Genomic DNA, 20,539 nt, shown 5'->3' on the forward strand with positions numbered 1-20,539 from the left:
GACCCGGTCAGTTTGATGGATGTGAGATGTTCCCAGGCCTGATAACTTAATAAAATCCTTTTACTTATCGTTTAACATCTAGGACGCAACATTACAGCATTTTTTTGTCTACGGGCTTTGACTTTACACGGATCTATTTAACGTGGATGCTCCTGTTGCGCACAGATACTGCGGCATTTGCTTTATACTCGTTGAGTCGCAGTGCATGCTTGTATCCCTCCGCCAGCAGAGGAAATGCTCCTTGACCAATCACATCTGTGTTTACACCATCACCTGTCAAACATACACCCTCTGCTACATTTTCTCTCTGAAAGGTATGGTTTCTATTATCATTTTATCTCCGTTTATAATCTAATTGTGAGCAAAGTGGATGAAGTCAGCTTATTGGTACGGCAGCAACAAAAAAAACAAAAAAAAGCCGGTTCGACAGCACCGAGAATCAGCCAGGGTTAGCAGGGTTAGCGCCCCTGGAGCCTGCGAGCTGGAGCTGGTTATCTGCCCGCCTGGCTAGTTTTTTTTTTAGCCGATTATCAGAAAGTCCTTGCGCCTAATCATCCCGCAGGCTGAGGTCGGAGCACAGCGATGTGTGTTAGCTTAGCGAAACTGGCTGTTTAAAAAGCCTCAGCATTTTGTTCGCCTACGTTAGCAGAGGTTAAGATAAAGAGCAGCCGTACACACACACACACACACACACACACACACACACACACACACACACACACACACACACACACACACACACACACACACACACACACACACACACACACACACACACACACACACACACACACACACACACACACACACACACACACACACACACACACACACACACACACACACACACACACACACACAGCATCCTGAAGCTAGAGAGAGAGAGAGAGAGAGAGACACACACACACACACACACACACACACACACACAGAGGGATGCTATTAGCGGTATGGTAAGCTAGCAGGGATGGATTAATTTCACCGAGCATATTTCTTTTATATATTTAAAGCTTTTTTCCCACACAGTGTTATTGATAGTCTCAGTTTGTCTGTGTTGCAGCGGGTGAGTGCTCTTTGTTTCTGTCCCTTCTTCCTTGTTTTGAATTGTTAGGACATTATCATGATCCACAATAGCAGGCTTATTGCATCTTCCATAGCTAAATGAAAGACCTGTATTCAAAATGTTAGGTGAAAGTACCTCAGCAGTAAAATGCAAAACATGGTTTTTTGAATATGTAAATGTGAACGTCCGCATTATGTTTGTGTATACCATTTAGTGACTCTATGTAACAAGTGTATTAATGAGTGCGTGGATGTAGCCTTGTAGTAGTTATTAGCTGTAGTTTAATCTGTAGTGATTCATATTTTATCATTTTATTCTGGAGGGCTGTCAAACACAAACGCCTCTGAAATGTTATGATGCAAAATCCATGTCATGATTATTATCTTACATACTGTATATACTTAAATGTAGCACTACTGCACTTTAAACATGCTGCAATATGGTTACTCTGTGCAATAACTTATTCCTCTACTTATATTATGTGCCTAACCTGCTGTTTTAATACATTTTTTAATCTTATTTTTTATCTTATTTTTATCTCAGATTGCTGCTGGGCTGTTTGTCACCAAACAAATTTCGTTGTATCGCATACAATGACAATAAAGTGTCTTATCTTATCTGTATGAAGATAAATGTAATAAGATGATTCTATCATGGAAAAAAAAAAAAAAAAAAAAGATCTCCATTGTTTCCTCTTCCGCAGCTTTAAGGTTGTTGAATTTATCTTCCACATGGTTTTGGCAGTATCACACATATCCCCTGTCTGCTTGTTCCACCTATCACTGAAGCTGGGTGATGTTGTTATTGTGATATTATGGGGTCGCAGCACCAGTCCACCAAGTTTAATCATCACTTCATGTTTGTTTTTCTAAACTTAGCTGATCATATTTGGCAATCTTTTCAAACCTGAGGATGAAAGTTGGACACTTTTGGGCAGATGTTGTGTCAGATAGTAGCAGCTGTATGTAGATGTTCACCGAGTTTAAGAAACAACGGGCTGAACTAAAAGCTTTGTGCATAAATACTCTCAGTGTGCAGAGTATCCCGGGTGGTTGAATGTGTAAAAGTGTAAAAGGAGGGTCGACGGGCAGAGAGATGCTGAGAGAGGGGAGGGGGACTAGGAAAAGGAGGAGAGTGAATCACATCCAGACAGTAGAAGGTGCAGTGCAGTGTGGGTGTTTACAGTATTAGCCCAGCCTCCGTGCTGTAGAGCTTTTTGATTTACAGTGTTTACTTTCAGCCTCTTATAGTTTTTTTTTTTGTTCTTCCCCTTCCTGTCCACGCAGGAGCTGAAACACACACTCACACTGAAGCGCCTACGGTAGCCGCTAACTGGACGGACTCTCTGGCAATCGACCTTTTGCAGGTAAGCCTCGACTCACTTTCCACAATAACAGTTCACGTGAGCGGTTTTTGTTAAAGCTTTAACTTTCTTTATCCCGCATTACTTCCCTAAAAGACTTGCTTCAGACTCATTTTTTGTCGTAACACTTTTCTTGGTTTTCATCAGACGGGGTTGGCCGATGTGTTTACCCACAGAAGCAGATTTCACATGGCGTCTTTGATCTTAATACGCACACCAGGAGCAGATAATTACATTTCACAGATCTTAGATAATACAACAAAGATATTGTTGTGCTGGTTGAGATGAAACTTGGAAAAAAAAAAACTTGGTTTCCACCATGGACTGTTAATTACAGAAACATTTTTATGTTGTTCTCGTAAAATGTGCCTTTTTTTTTTTTTAGCATCCTAATGATTTGATTTTATTGCTGCCGCAGCAGTTAGTCACCATCAAAAATCCAATTTCCTCCCTTAATCACAAGATCGTCTGCGTGTTCACTAAACCTGCACAGTCAGGAGAGCCGTTCAAAGATTTTAAAACGTGCTCAGGGAAGATCCTGTGATTCTGTATTACAAGCAATGTCGGCAGCAGTTGTTTTTAGTCCTGCACAGCCTCACTGTGTGTGTGTGTGTGTGTGTGTGTGTGTGTGTGTGTGTGTGTGTGTGTGTGTGTGTGTGTGTGTGTGTGTGTGTGTGTGTGTGTGTGTGTGTGTGTGTGTGTGTGTGTGTGTGTGTGTGTGTGTGTGAGACTTGTTTCAACCTCTGTCCCTGAGGCTGTGTGGCACCCTGTGTTTGTCTGAGGCTGCTCAAGTGTTAATTGGAGTATCTTAGGTGTAACCTGAAGCATGGGCGCGCTGTAGTAATACCACAGAGGCAGCATCAATCTTCAGGGGCTTGTGGAGAGTAAAAATAAACAGCAGTGCATCGAGGGAGAGAAGCATTGGTAGAGACACAGCTTCAAACTGGACTCTTTAGTTCCCGTGGTGTTCATCTTGAAAACAATGATACTTTTAGCAGATAAAGCCAATAATTCCTCATCTGTCATCATACGTTTTCATTTATTCTCCTCCCCCTCCTCCTCCTCCTCCTTGTCCCTGTCGCAGTGGAAAAGTGGAATAAGTCTTGAACCATGAGCTCAGTGGCAGTGTTGACACCGGAGAGCTTTGCAGAGCATCGCAGTGGCCTGAAGGACCAGGAGATTACAGGTAACATCTGGCCGTCATCCACTTACCTGACTTCACTTTCATTAGAAGGCGTTCACCTCAGCAGCCCAAGCTAAGTTAGTCACGGACAGGCCAGAAGGTCAGCAGAACCTGGATAGTGTTCCTCTTTGTTGTTGCAGTCCTGCATGGTCTCATGATGCTTTATGTATTTTATTTTCAGGATGGTGTGAGTTTAAATGTAGAGCGTTTCTCCGTCAAATAAACTTAGGGACCTAGGGAATCTTTTTTTTTTTTTTTTGAATTTTGAAGTTTCGGTTATTATTTTCTTTCTGTCATGAATTCCCCTGCCCGAAGTGCAGCTATTATTGTTAAATTCCTCTTTTGATTTGGGCTGATTTTTAGAAGCTGACATCTTTTCCTGGCTTGCCTAGATGAAAGTGCGTCAAGCTGATTGGCTGTTGAAACATGCCTTAAAGGTCACATATTGTCCTCCTTTTCAACAAGTATGAATAAGTCTCAGAGCTCCCCAAAAACATGTCTATGAAGTTTCTTGTTATAAATCCACTCTGATCCATTATTTGATCATGCCTATAACGTTTTTTTTAACTGTTAAATCAGCTAAGGTGCTGTGGACAATGTTTGTAATATTAGGCTTCCGATTGATTCATTCATTTTTGCACTTTTCCTGATATTCCGTGTTTTACAGTCGGTCCCCTCCATGTTTTTCTGGAGAGATCATTAAGCCTGTAATTATTATAAAACACCCAATTTGACCTCTGATTCATTTTAATATGCCTCTTCTGTCCATCCACCCATGCATGCACACTGATTTCTGCCTCCACCCTTGCTTCATTTATCTCCCTCTCTCTGCTCCAGGCTGCGTCCCGGAGGATGAGGCCTACATCCCCACCTACCTGGAGGCCTTCCCCCCGCTGCCGGAGAAGGGGGCACCGGGGGACAAGGCGGGGGAGCCGACTTCAGCGTGGGGGAGCAAGATCAGGCCCATCAAAGCCTCCGTCATCACCCAGGTCAGAAAACTCAAACTACACATGCAAAGAAAAACAAAAAACAATGCTTTTACAAATTGCATTAAAGTAAAGAAAAATGAGTGTTTAACAGCTGATGTCTTCAAATAGGCAAATGAGATACACTGTCTGATATCCGAGCCTCCTCCTCTAACCTGCTGTGTGCCTGTGTGTTTAGGTGTTCCACGTGCCCCTGGAGGAGCGTCGCTACAAGGACAACAGCCAGTTCGGCGAGGGCGAGGAGGCCAAAGTGTGTCTGGACATCATGCAGAGGACGGGGGCCCACATCGAGCTGTCCCTTGCCAAAGACCAAGGCCTGTCCATCATGGTCACCGGCAAACTGGACTCTGTGATGAAGGCTCGCAAGGAGATCGTCGCTCGGCTGCAGACTCAGGTAAATGAAACACCGTCATTTGAGCTGATCTGTGTGGGATACACTCCTTTTTTTTCGGGCTAAATAGAGGTTGAGCAGAAAGAGACAAACTGCTGTATTCATCATCATAATATCAAGAAGGATTTTTTTGCAATATAAACTTTACACTCCCGGAAAAAAAAAATATGAAGGAACAAGGTTCTTCTTTTCAAGTATGGTGAGTAACATCCTCCAGTGATAAATCATGAGGCTGAAAGGTCAGAAGCAGGGATACAATAACCAGAAACTAAAGAAAAGGGCGAGAAAAACATGGATGACATCTACAAAGAATGTGAATAGTTACTGAGCAATTATAAAGATGCAGTAAAAAGGTAAAAACAGGGTTATAGAGGAGGGAAAGGTTTCAAAAAAAGCTGTTGTAATTAAACATGACTCACTGCAGACCTTTCATGCTCTCTGTAACTGCACAGCCATTTCTCTGTACAATGTTCTCAACTGTCTTTTAAAGAAAGAACGGGTAAAAAAAAGAACCAATGAAATAGTCAGTGTCTTTGTTACAAATATAACTTCAGACGTGAAAATATCTGGAATCATTTCAGAACCACTGCTCCAGATATTCTCCTGACCTGGCTGCTCACATTGTGCTCCTCACAAAATTCTTTCACAGTGTTTTGTTTTAGCCGACAACTCAAAGAAACAACTTGGATAGTTTGTAATGTGGCTGCAGCTTGAAAAATCCTCTCCATGCGCCACGCTGTCATAGGACAAAAAGTTGAGCTGAAAAAAAACAAAAAAAACGACCGTCAGCTCCCCGAGGGCGAGCGTTCAGCAGCAAACGTGCTGATGTCCACTTCAGTTGGTGCACCGAGGTCCACCTGTTCAGCTGAGCTGCAGTTATTGATACAAGAATACAGAAGAACCCTCCGTGCTCTCTCTGCAAGGACAAAAGCTTTTGTTGTTGTTTACCAGCTGAAAAAATTAATATCAGTTATCTGGGAAAATGATCCCAGTACGTGTAGTTTCCATACGTGGACACTCAATCTGTTCCATCAGCAGTCGACCAAACATGAACTATTTTTTAGACTTATGATGCAAACAAAATGTAAGTAAGAAAACTCGGCCTGATCCAAACGATTGCTGCCATTTGTTCGTCTCCTCGTGGTTTTGCTTCAGGCCTCAGCTACCGTCGCCATCCCCAAGGAGCACCATCGTTTTGTCATCGGTAAGAACGGAGAGAAGCTGCAGGAGCTGGAGCTGAAGACCGCCACCAAGATCGCTATTCCACGACCCGACGACCCGAGCGCCAACATCCGCATCACCGGCACCAAGGAGGGCATCGAGAAGGCTCGCCATGAGATCCTTCTGATCTCTGCGGAACAGGTAGGAAGTTTGTGACCGGAGTTGAATGAACTTCTGACTGATGGATCTGTAATGAAAATGTGATTAAGTCACAACATTTTAATTAATAACCAAAATACTGTTTCTAGATGCTAAGTAACTCTGAAGATGTAATTCTGCACTTTCCTCTCTAAATGTAGCAGCCATCTTTAATATCTATATCTATATAATCACTTAAATCGCCTCCTCCTCTTCCTCTTCCTCCTCCTCCTCTCCAGGACAAGCGTGCCGTGGAGCGTCTGTCCCTGGAGAAGGCCTTCCACCCCTTCATCGCCGGCGCCCATAACCGGCTGGTGCAGGAGCTGAGCCAAGAGACGGGCGCCCGCATCAGCATCCCGCCGCCGAGCCTTCCAAAGGACGAGATCGTCATCACGGGGGAGAAGGAGGCCGTGGCGATGGCGCTCAGCCGCATACGAGCCATCTACGATGACAAGGTGCGTTCACTGAAATGTTTGCAGTGAGCATCAAGCTCTTACATAATAAGCTGATTTTTGCAGTTTATTCGTTTCCCCTGACCAAAAAAAACCAAAGACAACAGCAGCCCTTCATTACAGATAGTTTTGTGTGGACAGAATTGAACTCCATAAAGAAGAGGGCACGCAGTGCATTTGACTGCTGGTGGTTAAGTCCTACTGCTCTGATGAAATCTTGGAAATTTGTGAGCAAATAAGAAAAATAAATACCGCACTTCCACCTCTTTTGAAATACCCATAATTCTCATAAGTCAACCTCTCTCATCTCTCTTTTTGGACAGCATGGTTGTTGAGCTCTGGTATTGCAGCAGCACAGTGTGCACTGCAGCTCTTCTTTTTTTATGATGTCACTCCCTGCGGAGAAGATAGTTCCACTTAAATTAAATTATTGTGTCATCATATTGACCTCTTACTTTCCTAATGACAGACAATTTAAAACAATTGGCTTGAAATATGTCTTCAATATGTTTTGATTTATAACATTTTTAAATAAATATTTTTCAAAAAGTTCCCCCTTCTCCCCAAAACTTCTCACGTTCCAGATTAAACTCAGTGGCGGCCTGAGGGCTTTAAGTTTGAACCCCTGAGGCGGGGTGTGTTTGTTTACCAGATGAAGCAGGTGATAGGCGAGCCGGAGATAACGAGAGAAAATTGGATTTCCCCAGAGAACAACAGGATGAGAATGCTAATGTCTTGAGTAAATCTACGAGAGGCTGAAACACATTTTCTCTGTTGCTTTTGTGCTTTCCGTCACTCTGTCACTTTCAGCGTTCTTATTTCCTCATCCCCTGCTGCCGCTCACTTCTTCTTTTCCTCTAAATCGTGCCAGCTTTGATCCACTCCTGTCTTCTATTCCTCCCTCTGTCACCTCCACTCACTCGTCTTTTCAAATCCCCCGCAGAAGAGGAAGACCACCACCATCTCCGTGGAGGTGAAGAAGTCTCAGCATAAGTACATCATCGGTCCCAAGGGAAACACCCTGCAGGAGATCCTGGAGACCACGGGGGTGTCTGTGGAGATGCCTCCTCTGGACTCCAGCTCAGAGACCATCATCCTCAGGGGGGAGCCTGACAAGCTGGGGCCGGCGCTCACACAGGTTTACGCAAAGGTGAGGAGGAAAGTGGAAACTGGAAGTGCATGATGAGTAAGGGCCTGCGTCCACCTTGTGTTTTTGTCACCAGCTTTTTTTTTTTAGTCGTTCATAATGAGAAGAGAGCGTTTGCAGACGCAGTAGTGGCAAAAGGCAGAGCGTCCCTTTTTCTGAGTGCTCTGCTTTTCTTTGTGCGGCTGCTCCGAGCACTTCTCGTTGAAAGTCTTTCAACTTATCAGAAGGGTGCTGTTGACGTCACCAGCGCTCATTTCAACCAGCCAATCATAGCCGATTAGTCAGGAATCTGCATATTTTTGACTCCTATCCTCCGTGCCTGATCGGAGCTGTGATATCCGGTCCGTCGCAAGCATTCCTCCGTTTGATGCTCACAGTGTCGGAAAATGAAATCTCAAATATAAAACTTAAACAGTAAAAAAGCAATGGAGCAGCGCCGGTCAGACAGCAGCTGTTGTCAAGAGACTGTTGTCATAGAAACAAGATGCATGAGCAGCAGGTGCTACATCCAAGTGCTCCCGAGCACACAGACTGCTTTTCTGCCCGGAAAAAAAAAATGCAAGGTGGACACAAGCTCTGAGGAGTGTGAGAGTCACGACAGAAACATCACCTCTTTTTGCTACATTCATTTCTTTGTTTTTGACAAACTCAAAACATTCTTACAGTCTGAACCTTCGATCACTTCGATGAAGTTTGGTTTAATTGTGAAATAAAGAAATCCACAAAGTAGAAGGAAACTCATGCACTTCAGCCACTCGGTGCTCTCAGAGAAGGACTTCAGACGTACAAAAAATGTAATTCAGTGGATGCCTTCTTTCAGACAGGAACCACAGAAAATACAGGAGCACACAAATATTAGGCTTTGAAAAATCCCAGGATGTGAAGCAATTATGAGAATAAGAATGATGACATCACAACAGGCAAAAATAATATATACACGAGGACTAATTTGGCTTGCAGAGTTAAAAGGGTTAATACTTAAAATTTTAATTTCTTTTGGCCCCTTGGGACAAGAGACCAAGCTGAAAACCTGACACTGACATATGTGGATTAAATGTAATGTAAGTTTGGCCTAAAAGTTGCCTGTTAATAAATCAAGCAGACACAGCGACCGCAGCATTCTTTATCGTGTTTCAAGCTCATAAATGAAAACAATTATTGTAAGAAAGTGCTGCGTTGGTCGAGGGATATATCCTTTTGTTGCCAAGTGCTCCTCTACATTCCCCTGCGTTTTTAATCTTTAGTCTGTCTTTTCATAAAACCTTTTTTTCTCCGTGCAGGCTAAGAGTGTGATGGTGGTGGAGGTGACCGCTCCGGCCTGGCTGCATCGCTTCATCATCGGGAAGAAAGGGCAGAACATCGGACGGATCACACAGCAGCTTCCCCGGGTGAGAGGAGAGAAAGAGAGAGAGAGAAGAGGATAATGAATACAACCAGAGATAAATTTCTTTGATTTCCATTTTTGATCCATTTTATTTGAGCTAACAGGAAAACCGCAGAGTGTTTGATTTTATACTCCTTTAATACTGTCAAAGTAGGAAAAGTGACTGCAAGATTCCAGAGTTTACTCGTGACTTGCGCTGAGATGTGATTTATTTTGAAACTAGCCGAGCAAGAGAGGCCATAACTCGATTGTTTCATGTGTCTGTGTGTGTGGGTGTGCGTCTAGGTTCACATCGAGTTCACGGACGGTGAGGAGCGCATCAGTCTGGAGGGGCCGACAGAGGAAGTGGAGCAGGCTCAGGCGCAGATACAAGAGATCATCAAGGACCTGGTGTGTACACAAACACACACACACACACACACACACACACACACACACAGACAAACACAAACACAAACACAAACACACACACACACAGACAAACACACACACACACACACACACAGACAAACACAAACACACACACACACAGACAAACACAAACACACACACACAAGCCTGCATTTTGTTATGGATTTTTGACTTGCAGCCTTTAAATCCTTCAGTTTATTTTTTACTGAGACCTTTAGAATATTTTGTAAGGTAAGAAAAGAAGAAAAGCCTGCACACTTAATCAAAGCCACAAAAGTAGAATAATCATAACTAAACCAGCGGTCTCTTAATAATGTTCTATCACCTGATGAAGGTCATTGTGTCATAATGCAGAGGTGAGGAACATTCAGTGACATATGTTAAAGATCTCTCTCTGCTTGTCCGTGTGCAGCTGGTGAGGATGGACTACACTGAAGTCATCATCGACCAGCGTTTCCACAGACACCTCATCGGAAAGAACGGAGCCAACAGTGAGTCACTCCGATCTGCTGAGCTCAGCAGGGGAAAAAAAAACCAAAACACTAACTCTGGTATTATAGCCACTATTTGGGGGCGCCGGCAGCTCAGTCTGTAGGGACTTCAGTTTGGAACTGGAGGGTCACCGGCTCAAGTCCCGGTGCGGACAAAAATATGGACGTTGGTCTGGTTGATGGAGAGGTGCCAGGTCACTTCCTGAGTAGATAAAAAGAAAATATATTGAGATGTATTTATGTTGTGTGTCTGTGATGATCCTGTTAGGACCCTGCTGGATTTAGTCACACTTTGCTTGGTCTTAGAGAAAGCCTCGTCGAAGTCTTACACTTCAGCCGGCTGCTTTATGTGAGCCTTGAAATGTGATCAGGGATTCACTAAAATGTAAATACAAGTGTATTTATTTATGAAGGCTGAAGTTAGAAACCTGTTAAAGTTCAAGCTTACAGAGCGGTTTGTGTGTTTTTGATCCACAGCGTTCTGCCTCTAGAGCTGTGACAAATGTAAAAATGTGTGTAGTTCTGTCGCTTCATCTGCCCTCTTTTTTGCTTTCCAGTTAATCGGATCAAGGAGCAGTACAAAGTTTCAGTACGAATCCCACAGGACTCTGAGCGCAGCGGTCTGGTCCGGATCGAGGGAGACCCTAAAGGAGTCCAGCTGGCACGCAGAGAGCTCATTGAGATGGTCCAGAGAATGGTGAGGAATTGGTCGGCTCATGCCTGAAAAATAAATAAAGTCAGAGTGTTCACAGACTCTTAAAGTTGGTCACTTTTATTCCCATTCCCAGGAAAACGAGCGCACCAAAGACCTGATCGTGGAGCACAAGTTTCATCGGACAATCATCGGACAAAAAGGAGAAAAGATCAAAGAAGTCCGGGACAAGTTCCCAGAGGTAAAAGTCCTTCCTCTACCCTTGCTGCACTTATCTCAGCTTTTCATTATTTTAAAACAACAAGCTTTGAATCTGTCCTAGTGCAAATCAACAAGTGTCATCTCATTTCCTTTTAGGTTATTATCAATTTCCCCGACCCGGCACAGAAGAGTGACATCGTGCAGCTGAGAGGACCGAAGAACGAGGTGGAGAAATGTGCAAAGTTCCTCCAGAAGATCATCGCTGACCTGGTACGAGCCCATCTCTTAAAGGGATAGTCTTTTTTTTTATAAGTGGGGTTGTATGAGGAGCCTGTCAATAGTAAGTGTTTGAGCCACTGGGGATGTGAGTCAGCTCGGCGCAGAGTACTGGCACGGACGCTCAGGCCATTTGGACCACATCATTTAACTCATTTTAAGAAAAAGTGACCTGCCTTGATTCTAGTGCTTGATATGTTTGTTCTTCCAGAAGTATCCCTTTAACAGCAGCTTTCCTTCTCTTGTAGATCGAGAACAGTTTCTCCCTCTCTGTTCCGATCTTCAAGCAGTTTCATAAAAACATCATTGGAAAAGGCGGCACCAACATCAAAAAGGTGAGACCGGTACATCCATGTATTGGTCATTTTTTTCTTTTTTTTACACGTCACGTCGGGTAAAAGGTACAAAGTAAAAAAATGTTGTCAATGCCTTCAGATCCGTGAAGAGACCAACACTAAGATCGACCTGCCGACAGAGAACAGTAACTCTGAGATGATCGTCATCACAGGCAAGAAGAGCAACTGTGAGGCGGCTAAAGACCGAATCCTCGCCATCCAGAGAGAACTGGTGAGAGACAGGAAACCGTTTTTCTTTTATTGCAGCTTACATCGTTTTCTATTTTGTATCCTTTAACAAGTTACCCCGAAAAGATGTATTTTCTTGAAATGAGCTGATCAGAAACGGTTTTGAGGCGCCAGCAGCCTAGTGGTTAGTGTGCATGCGCCCATGTACAGAGGCTTAAGTCCTCCAGAGCGTACAGCTCGGGTTTGAATCCGACCTGTGCCCCCTTTCCCGCATATCATTCCCCACTCTCTCTCTCTCTCTCTCTCCTGGTTTCACCAGAAAAACTGAAATTCAAGGTCCACTTTCTTTTTTTTCTCTCCTGAGCTTTCAGTGTCTCACATTCTTCCTCATCAGTTTTAACAAACATCCGTCTCTCAGACAAACAAACCGTGACAACACCCGTGACTCTTAGATAAGCAACCTCTGATACATCGTCATATCTCCACTCTTGACATCTAATTATGGCACGAAAAGCCCCAAAGTTAAAATGGTAAACAGAAGCTGTAAAAAGCTAGTACACAAGTGGACCTCGAGTTAAGATTGATCTGTCAAATATCTGGTTTCAGGGTCCAGAAGTAACTGTGAAAAAACATAGAAGAAGTCTGTTTCCAGCACAACTGAAAACAAGAACTAATAAAATTTGATATGCAGCATTAATTTAAGAAGTATTCAAGTTTAAGGTCGGGATATTGTTGCTAGTATTTATTCATATATCCAGTAGGGGTTAGGCCAAAGACAAACTGTTGTTCTGTATCAGGCTTTCTCCCTGTTTGTCCTTCAGGCCAACATTAAGGAGGCGGAGGTCACCATCTCCTCCAAGCTTCATAACTCCCTGATCGGCTCCAAGGGCTGCCTCGTGCGCTCCATCATGGAGGACTGCGGCGGCGTCCACATCCATTTCCCCTCCGAGGGATCCGGCTCGGACAAGGTCACCATCAGAGGTCCTGCTGGAGAGGTGGAGAAGGCCAAGAAACAACTGCTGCAGCTCGCCGAGGAGAAGGTGGGGAGAGAAAAGTCTCAATTTCTAAAAACTGGACTAAGGGAAATGTTTACATCAGTTTATTTTCTTTCCCCTTTTCAGCAAGTCAACAACTTCACGGCTGAGCTCCAGGCCAAACCGGAGTACCATAAGTTCCTGATCGGCCGCGGCGGGGCAAATATTCGCCGCGTTCGGGACAAAACGGGGGCTCGCATCATTTTCCCGTCGCCGGATGACAACGAGCAGGAGCTGATCACCATCGTAGGGAAGGAGGAAGCTGTCCGTCAGGCGCAGAAGGAGCTGGAAAGTCTTGTTAAAAACCTGGTAAACATGCACAGTTTCTCTATCATGGTTTAGCTGCTCCATGTTTTTTTAATTCAATCTTATTTCTGTTGGTTTATCTTTCCTAACTTTCTTCATCTAACACAAATATAAGTTCCCCTTCTTGACCTACACTGTAAGTTTAAAAGCCTCTCGAAACCCTCAGTTTCATGTTCCTAAATTCTCATTCTGGACATCCTTATTCCCTCGCTCTCCAGGACGACGTGGTGGAGGACAGCATGGTCGTGGACGTTCGCCACCACCGCCACTTCGTGTGTCGGAGAGGTCAGGTGCTGCGGGAGCTCGCCGAGGAGTACGGCGGTGTCGCTGTGAGCTTCCCTCGCACGGGGGCGAACAGCCAGCGGGTCACTCTGAAGGGAGCGAAGGACTGCGTGGACGCTGCCAAGAAACGCATCCAGGAGATCATCGAGGACCTGGTAAGACACGTTACAGAGGAGAAGTCAGGAGTGATTTTTGCAGTAAATTTTGTTCTTCCACATTAAGTTTGTTTGTGTCAAAGCCAAAGTAAAGAGTTCAATCTAATTAGTTTAAATGTCACTCAAATGCTGCCAACAGTTTCTGCATTTTACATATTAGTTGTAGTCAAAAGACAAAGAAGACTTGACATCCAGTGATAGGGTGATGAAGTCATCCTTTCTGGTTTGTTGTGTGTTTGCTATCTGTGCTGTTGTTACCCAGCTGTCCCTCTCTCTCTCTCTCTCTCTCTCTCTCTCTCGCAGGAGTCCCAGGTGAGCATGGAGGTGGCGATCCCTCAGCGCTTCCACCGTGCCATCATGGGGCCTAAAGGCTTTCGCATCCAGCACATCACCCGGGAGCACGAGGTCCAGATCAAGTTCCCTGAGAGGGAGGACAGCACTGCAGGTCAGAAACAAAACCACACAGTTTACATTACATCAGTTGTCTGTCCAACATGGTGCCTAATGGGGGAAAAAAGAATATTGTCCTTGTTTTAACTCAAACCTGCAGACGGAGGAGTTGCTTTTCAGTCCATTCATCTGTGCTCATATTACAGGTCAGGAGGCTCCGTCACAGGAAAACGGTGAGGTCGGTCCAGAGGCCGAGTTCATCCCCCGCAAATGTGACATCATCACCATCTCTGGGCGTGCAGAGAAATGTGAACTGGCTAAAGCCGCCCTGCTGGTAGGCAACATTTCACGTCATTCACAGACAGGGTACGGTCTTCTTTTTTTAATCTAATGATATGTTCCTCCTTCAGGCACTGGTGCCGATAACGGAGGATGTGGAAGTGTCCTATGAGCTGCATCGCTACATCATTGGACAGAAGGGCAGCGGGATCAGGAAGATGATGGAGGAGTACGAGGTTAGCTCTCTGCTGTCATCTTCTGGCCAAGAGACCTCTTTTATAATAAGAAATACTGCACTAAGCATGCCTTGTTGTTGTGATGCATTTGATTGGACCTGTAAAAGAAGCAAAGGAGAGTGTAAGCTTTTGGATTTTCTAATATTAGGGGAAATTAGTAATAATAAAAGGGGGAGCTGTAATTCATTGTTTGTGGGATGTGCAGGTGAACATCTGGGTGCCACAGCCAGAGAAGCAGCTGGACGTGATCAAGGTGACGGGCCTGGTCGCTAATGTGGAGCGAGCAAAGCAGGGTCTGCTGGAGAGGGTGAAGGAACTTCAGGCTGAGCAGGAGGACAGGGTACACAGCTTGACATTTGATTCCTTATTTTTAGTTGAATTAAATTTTCCCGTTGAAGGGGAACCACACAAGCTGCTCATTCTTCTACAAACAAACATCTACCAGTTGTTACATTATAGGTTTTTGGTGAATGGGATACGGGCTCATTGTTTAGATCGTGGAGGGCTTGAGGTCTCTGCTGGTTGCCTCTGTTTCAGGCTCTGAGAAGCTTCAAGGTCACAATGTCTGTAGATCCAAAGTTTCATCCCAAGATCATCGGCCGCAAGGGAGCAGTCATCTCTCAGATCAGGAAGGACCACGACGTCAGCATCCAGTTCCCTGACAAAGGAGACGAGCAGCAGGTGAGCCTTATTGGCCTCCATTAGACTTCTGTAAAGATTTCATTGTATTTCACATGTAACCGACTTTATTTTAAGCTCATAAACATTCCTTCTTCCTTTTTTCTTTTTAAAATTGGCTCTTCTTTTTTGAGCTTCGTTAACTATAAATGTCCCCTCTCCCAGGATCTGATCGTGATCTCGGGGTATGAGCGTAACGTGGAGGAGGCGCGTCAGGCCATCCAACAGCTGGTGGCCGAGCTGCAGGAGATGGTGAGCCAAGACGTTCACCTGGACCCGAGGACGCACGCCCGCATCATCGGAGCCCGAGGAAAAGCCATCCGCAAGCTGATGGAGGAGTTCAAGGTAAGATGTTTGAGCTAACTTTAACTTCTTCGGTGTCTTTATCTACCTGTTGTTTTTCATTCCACTTCTCCCGTTGTTGATTTGTTCAGGTGGATATCCGGTTCCCTCAGCCCGGCTCTGATGAGCCCGACAAAGTGACGGTTACAGGTCTTCCAGAGACTGTCGACAACGCGATTGACCACCTACTCAACCTGGAGGAGGAATACGTGAGTTCACAAGAAAGTCTGTATCGTGCATAAAGTCTTTGATAGGAAGACATTCAAAGAAAGACCACTCACGAGAAAAATGGAAAAATCCAACATTAAAGATAGTTTCCTAAAAGAATAATTATAAACGTACACAAAAGTAATGCAGCTCAATCATCCACACATGTGTAGTGTTGACTGTGTCTGCAGAGAGCCTGTCCTCTGAGTGTATTTTGACGTTTCATTTTGGTTGACTCGGGATGTTTCTGCGGGGGAGAAGGTGTTGTTTCCTCTAACCAATGAGAGTGAGTTTAGGAGTGAAAACAATTCAAAACAGCAAATATGGCTGCAGCAGACGTAGCTGCAAAAAATAAAAACACCACAGGGATAAAGCACGTTCCGAAATGAGGGTGAACCTTGTGTTGGTTTCCACCCGTAGCTTGCTAAATTAGCAGCTTTACCATTACAAAGAATGTGATATTCTCAGGTAGCTTGCATTGTAAGTACAGGCAGTAAATATACACGCTTACCCTGCAGTAGGTCTGCGCTGCACCATCTCTTTTTCCAGACCACCCTTTAGGTTTCCTTGTTGTAATAAATTGTAACAGACAGAGAAATGTCTGCGTGACATCAGGAGAGAACAATAAGTTGATTATGTTTCTTCTCCACCTCTCTCAGATGCTCAGTGTGACGGAGACGGAGACCTTGGCGGCATACATGAAGCCTCCGTCTCGATATGGAGGAGGAGGCGGAGCTGGGGGACTGGATGATAGCAGCGGGGGTCCAGCTAAGGGCTTTGTGGTTCGAGACGCACCCTGGAACGCGTCAGGGAACAAGGTCTGACGTGCTGATTCTTCCCTTTTTCTTTGCTAGTCAAACAGTAACTTTTAACATTCATCAGGGAGAATATGACAACATCTGTATCTGTTCATGTCCTAGGCTCCTGACATGAGCAGCGCTGAGGACTTCCCAACCTTCGGGACAGGCGTGGCGCCGAAGCAAGCGTCCGCCTGGGGTCCCAAAAAATTCTGAAGCTGCTCTTCTGAAGGAAAAAAAAAAAAAAAAAACTTCTGTAAAGTAGATGATGAGAGATGAAACAAATCTCTTAATCAAATTGCTGCTCGCCTTCCTCCCTCCTCCTCTTCTTGTTAGTGACCTTCCCTCACCTCTCCCTGTAAACCCCTTTGTACCGTCCTCCCAAAACCAGCCGCAATGAATTCTGGGAGAAGAATCCCTTTTTTTTTTGTCTCTTCTGTCTTACCTCCTTGTCCCTCCTCCTCAATTTTGGAGAGAAAAAAAATGAACATTTGAATGCTCTCTTTATAGTCCTGCTGTCCCGCTCTGCCTCTTTTTTGCACCGACACTTGCTGGTGGTCTCGATGACATTTTTTAAAAATCTGTCTCCCATTTTTCACCATTGACTGCTAAACTCTCCACAAAACAATCAAACTACCACCTCACTGCAATACATAAGAAGTAAGATTGTTATACAAGTCGTAAAGGAGGGAGTGTACACGCTACGATGGATGAAGTGTGGATTTTTAAAACAGAAAATGAGGGAGTTTTAATGTGAAAGAAAAGTTTTTAAACATTTCATCTTTTAATGCTCTGTCCCTGTGGTTTTTACATGGAGGTTTCTTATTGGCTCATCTTTCGGGTCAACAATGTGGGGCAGCAGATGGGGCAATGAGCTGTGTGTGTGTGTGTGTGTGAGAGAGAGAGAGAGAGAGTGCATTTGTGGGTTCAGGAGAGGTTTTTCACCCACAATTGTCTGTAAACCCCTCTTCCCCCTTCAAATTTCGTTTGGAGCTGGGAGCTAAAAACAGCTGCTGTAGTCGACTATCTGGACGTTTTCTTTTTTTTTTATTATTGTAATGAAGCAAAAGACGTGGAAGTTAGTTTGTAAAGAAGGTTGTTTAACTATTTATTTTGAAAAGGAGCCATTTTCTTTGAACTACTGTGACCATGCATTTTTATAAAAGCACCCACTGTAGCTTGATGCTTTAGTTTGGGAGTGAATGCTGTTTGTCGGGGTTTGGGAACATGTCAACAGTTGTTATGTGTAAGTGTACAAAGAACTTTTCGCTATTTTTTTAAAACTGTGTCAGATTCTTTTTTTGTTGTTGTTGGTTTCAGGCATATTTGGAAGATTGTGTGTGTGTGTGTGTGTGTGTGTGCGTGCAGAAGTTAAGCTGTATATTTGAATGAAGCTGAACCAAACTTTGACACCGCCTTTGTCCATTTGTCTCTCAAGAGCTCATTCAGAGGGTTTTTTCCTCTCAGCCTGATGTAACATTCGATTATTTTTCTGTCAACAATCACACACTGCTGCTTAAAGTTTGACCTCCCGTCCCAAAAAAAAACATACTCGGTATCAAGTGATGCACTTTAGTTTTTTTTCTGGTATATGTGTTCATGTTATTTAGTGATATGTTGTAGCAAACGCCTATTTGTTAATTTTCGCAGTTCTGACTTTTTCTTTTTTTTAGATGTATTATTTGGGCTTTTATGCCTTTCTGAAGTAGATAGGAGAGTGGATAGAGTGGTTGACCTTGGGGGGAGAGAGAGTGAGGAATGAAGTGGAAAAGGGACCAAGGGTAGGAATCAAACATGCCGCACTGCTTTGAGGACTTCAACCTCTGTAGATTGGATGCACGACCTAACCGCTAATCCAACCAGCGCTGCCCCGGTTCTGGGACTAAAAGCCTCACGAGTCCGGTTGATAAACTGCACATCTAGATTTCAGTCATTTTAATTAAAGCTTCCTCGTGCCTGGATTCTTAAAGAAAAGGTTTCATGGGGATTAAAAGCACTATTTTATTTGTAGAAGAAATGTTGATCACTTTTTAGTCTGTACTTTTTAGCAATGGGCTGGAGTCAGGAGGTAATTGGCTCATCTTAACTTAAAGATTGGAAACCTGTCTTGACGTATTGATTTCTATTTACGATTATCCATAAAAATGAAAGACTGGATCTGTAGGTGCAAGTCTGGATTTAGGTATCAGAAATGTCCTGCTTGTAGTACGAGTAGCTTTTCAGCCGGTTTGAACTGTATGTAGAAAACATGATCCACCTCAAAGCATACCAGAACCCATCTGCAGTCATATTATGATTTAGCTTTAAATAGTCATTTTTTAACAAGCTGCTTTTTGAATTGTAAAGAAAAGCTAAGCGTTGGCTAGCTACACCAGACGCCCCAAAAAGTTAGCCAGTGCTTCTAGAAGCTATTTTATGGTTTGACGATAGCCAAATATTTCTGAGATAGATACCTATTCAACTTTCATATTAATAATTTACTAGGATTTAGCTACATGCTGCAACTATTAGATCGACTTGTATGGCTAACCCTTGTAAAAATGATCCACCAACATGGGATGCTGCGTTGAAGAGCTAGGCTTGGCTACAGCTAACCATCGACAACAAATTATCTTCTTGTGATTTTCATGTACAGATAAAACAAACAAGCTCCTCAAAAAGCTCTTGTGTGAGCTTTAGGGTTGCCATTGGATGTATTTCTAAATTCAAACAAAGCTAAGCTAGCTGTTTTACTAGCCACATTTACATAACTTTAGCACTCTATACTTTATTTAGCCACATAGCTCTTTCTGGTTTTAAGCTAACCACCTCCTGACTCTGAGCTCTGTTCAGACAATATCTCTGAGAGAAGAAATGTTTCTCAAAATGTTAAAATAAGGACTCAAGGACGAGCTTGGGACTAGATTGACAGCTCTAAATAAAGGGGAGATTCAAATAAAACTCAGGGTCAAATTAAAAAATCCAAACTGGTGCGAAATTACTCTTTAGAGATGGCGACGGATTAGAAAACCAAACCAACTATGCAACCCAACAGCAGATCTGTCACTTATGTATTTGAATTAGTCTCATTATGAGTTTGTGAGAAAGACAAACCAGTAGGTTGTCAATTTTTTTAGTTGTTGAACTTTTGGCTAGTTGTGTGTCTTGTGCTGTTTCAGTGTGTGTCTGTATTTCCATGGCAGGAAAGAGCTGCCCTTGAAGCAGCCACCATTTCTGTAAAAGCTATGAAAACGACTCACTATTGGCCTTAATGAGTAATTAGTCTACAGCATTTTGAAAAAAAAGGTGTGATTGACTGAGTTTGCAACACTGCAATAACATGTCAGTGACCAGACGTTTTTCCTACTCTAAATAAAATTGGAAAAAAGAAAAGGAACCAAAAGCAACAGTAGAATTTGTCTTCTTCTTCATGGCACTTTTTCTTTTTTACAGCCCATATCACCATAAAAACCCACCATGTATCCATCCTTCTGTGCATACTGTCTGTCAATTTATTTTCATTTTTTATAAATCAGGAAGATATGATTTGTTATGTAACAGCCTGTACAACGCAACATACAGAACAAAAAAAAAAGAAAATGATACAAATTAAATTGTACAAAGCAGCAAAGGGTCGTAAAACAACCCATAAAATATTTTTTCACATTTTTGATTGGAAGTTTTTCCTCTGCCAGACCCCGAAGATCTTCGATCAGTCAGATCACAGCTGCTCGTAGAAGGTGACTAAGCTTCTTTTATATTCATTTTTTGAGTTTGACTCGTCAAAACTGTGCCTTTAGGATGTCTCATGGGCTTTCTTGTTCTTTAGCAGGATAAACTGATTGGCAACAGGACTGAGAACGCTGTAAAAGAAAAACACTTTGGAAAGCTGTTCATATACAATCAACATCAGGTGGATGTTTGGGATTAAATAAAACCCTTGTTAAAAAAAAAAAAACATTTGTCAAATG

General features: G+C 43.5%; 1 protein-coding gene across 1 annotated transcript; it reads left to right on the forward strand.

Annotated features, from left to right (window-relative positions):
* Positions 1-207: 207 nt before the first annotated feature.
* On the forward strand, positions 208-20,526 carry hdlbpb (high density lipoprotein binding protein b). The gene is made up of 28 exons (XM_061031860.1): positions 208-314; positions 2,350-2,429; positions 3,511-3,612; positions 4,447-4,598; positions 4,774-4,989; positions 6,142-6,348; positions 6,585-6,800; positions 7,741-7,947; positions 9,225-9,332; positions 9,614-9,718; positions 10,152-10,230; positions 10,788-10,927; positions 11,019-11,123; positions 11,240-11,353; positions 11,608-11,694; positions 11,795-11,926; positions 12,705-12,923; positions 13,005-13,226; positions 13,442-13,660; positions 13,964-14,105; positions 14,257-14,384; positions 14,461-14,565; positions 14,771-14,905; positions 15,103-15,246; positions 15,409-15,588; positions 15,678-15,794; positions 16,452-16,610; positions 16,713-20,526. Exons 3-28 carry the CDS (start codon positions 3,537-3,539, stop codon positions 16,803-16,805), a joined length of 3,807 nt encoding a protein of 1,268 aa, XP_060887843.1. The 5' UTR covers positions 208-314; positions 2,350-2,429; positions 3,511-3,536; the 3' UTR covers positions 16,806-20,526.
* The last annotated feature ends 13 nt before the right edge of the window (positions 20,527-20,539 follow it).

Source organism: Labrus mixtus, chromosome 23, assembly GCF_963584025.1.
Source record: "Labrus mixtus chromosome 23, fLabMix1.1, whole genome shotgun sequence".
NCBI classification, from domain to species: Eukaryota; Metazoa; Chordata; class Actinopteri; order Labriformes; family Labridae; genus Labrus; species Labrus mixtus.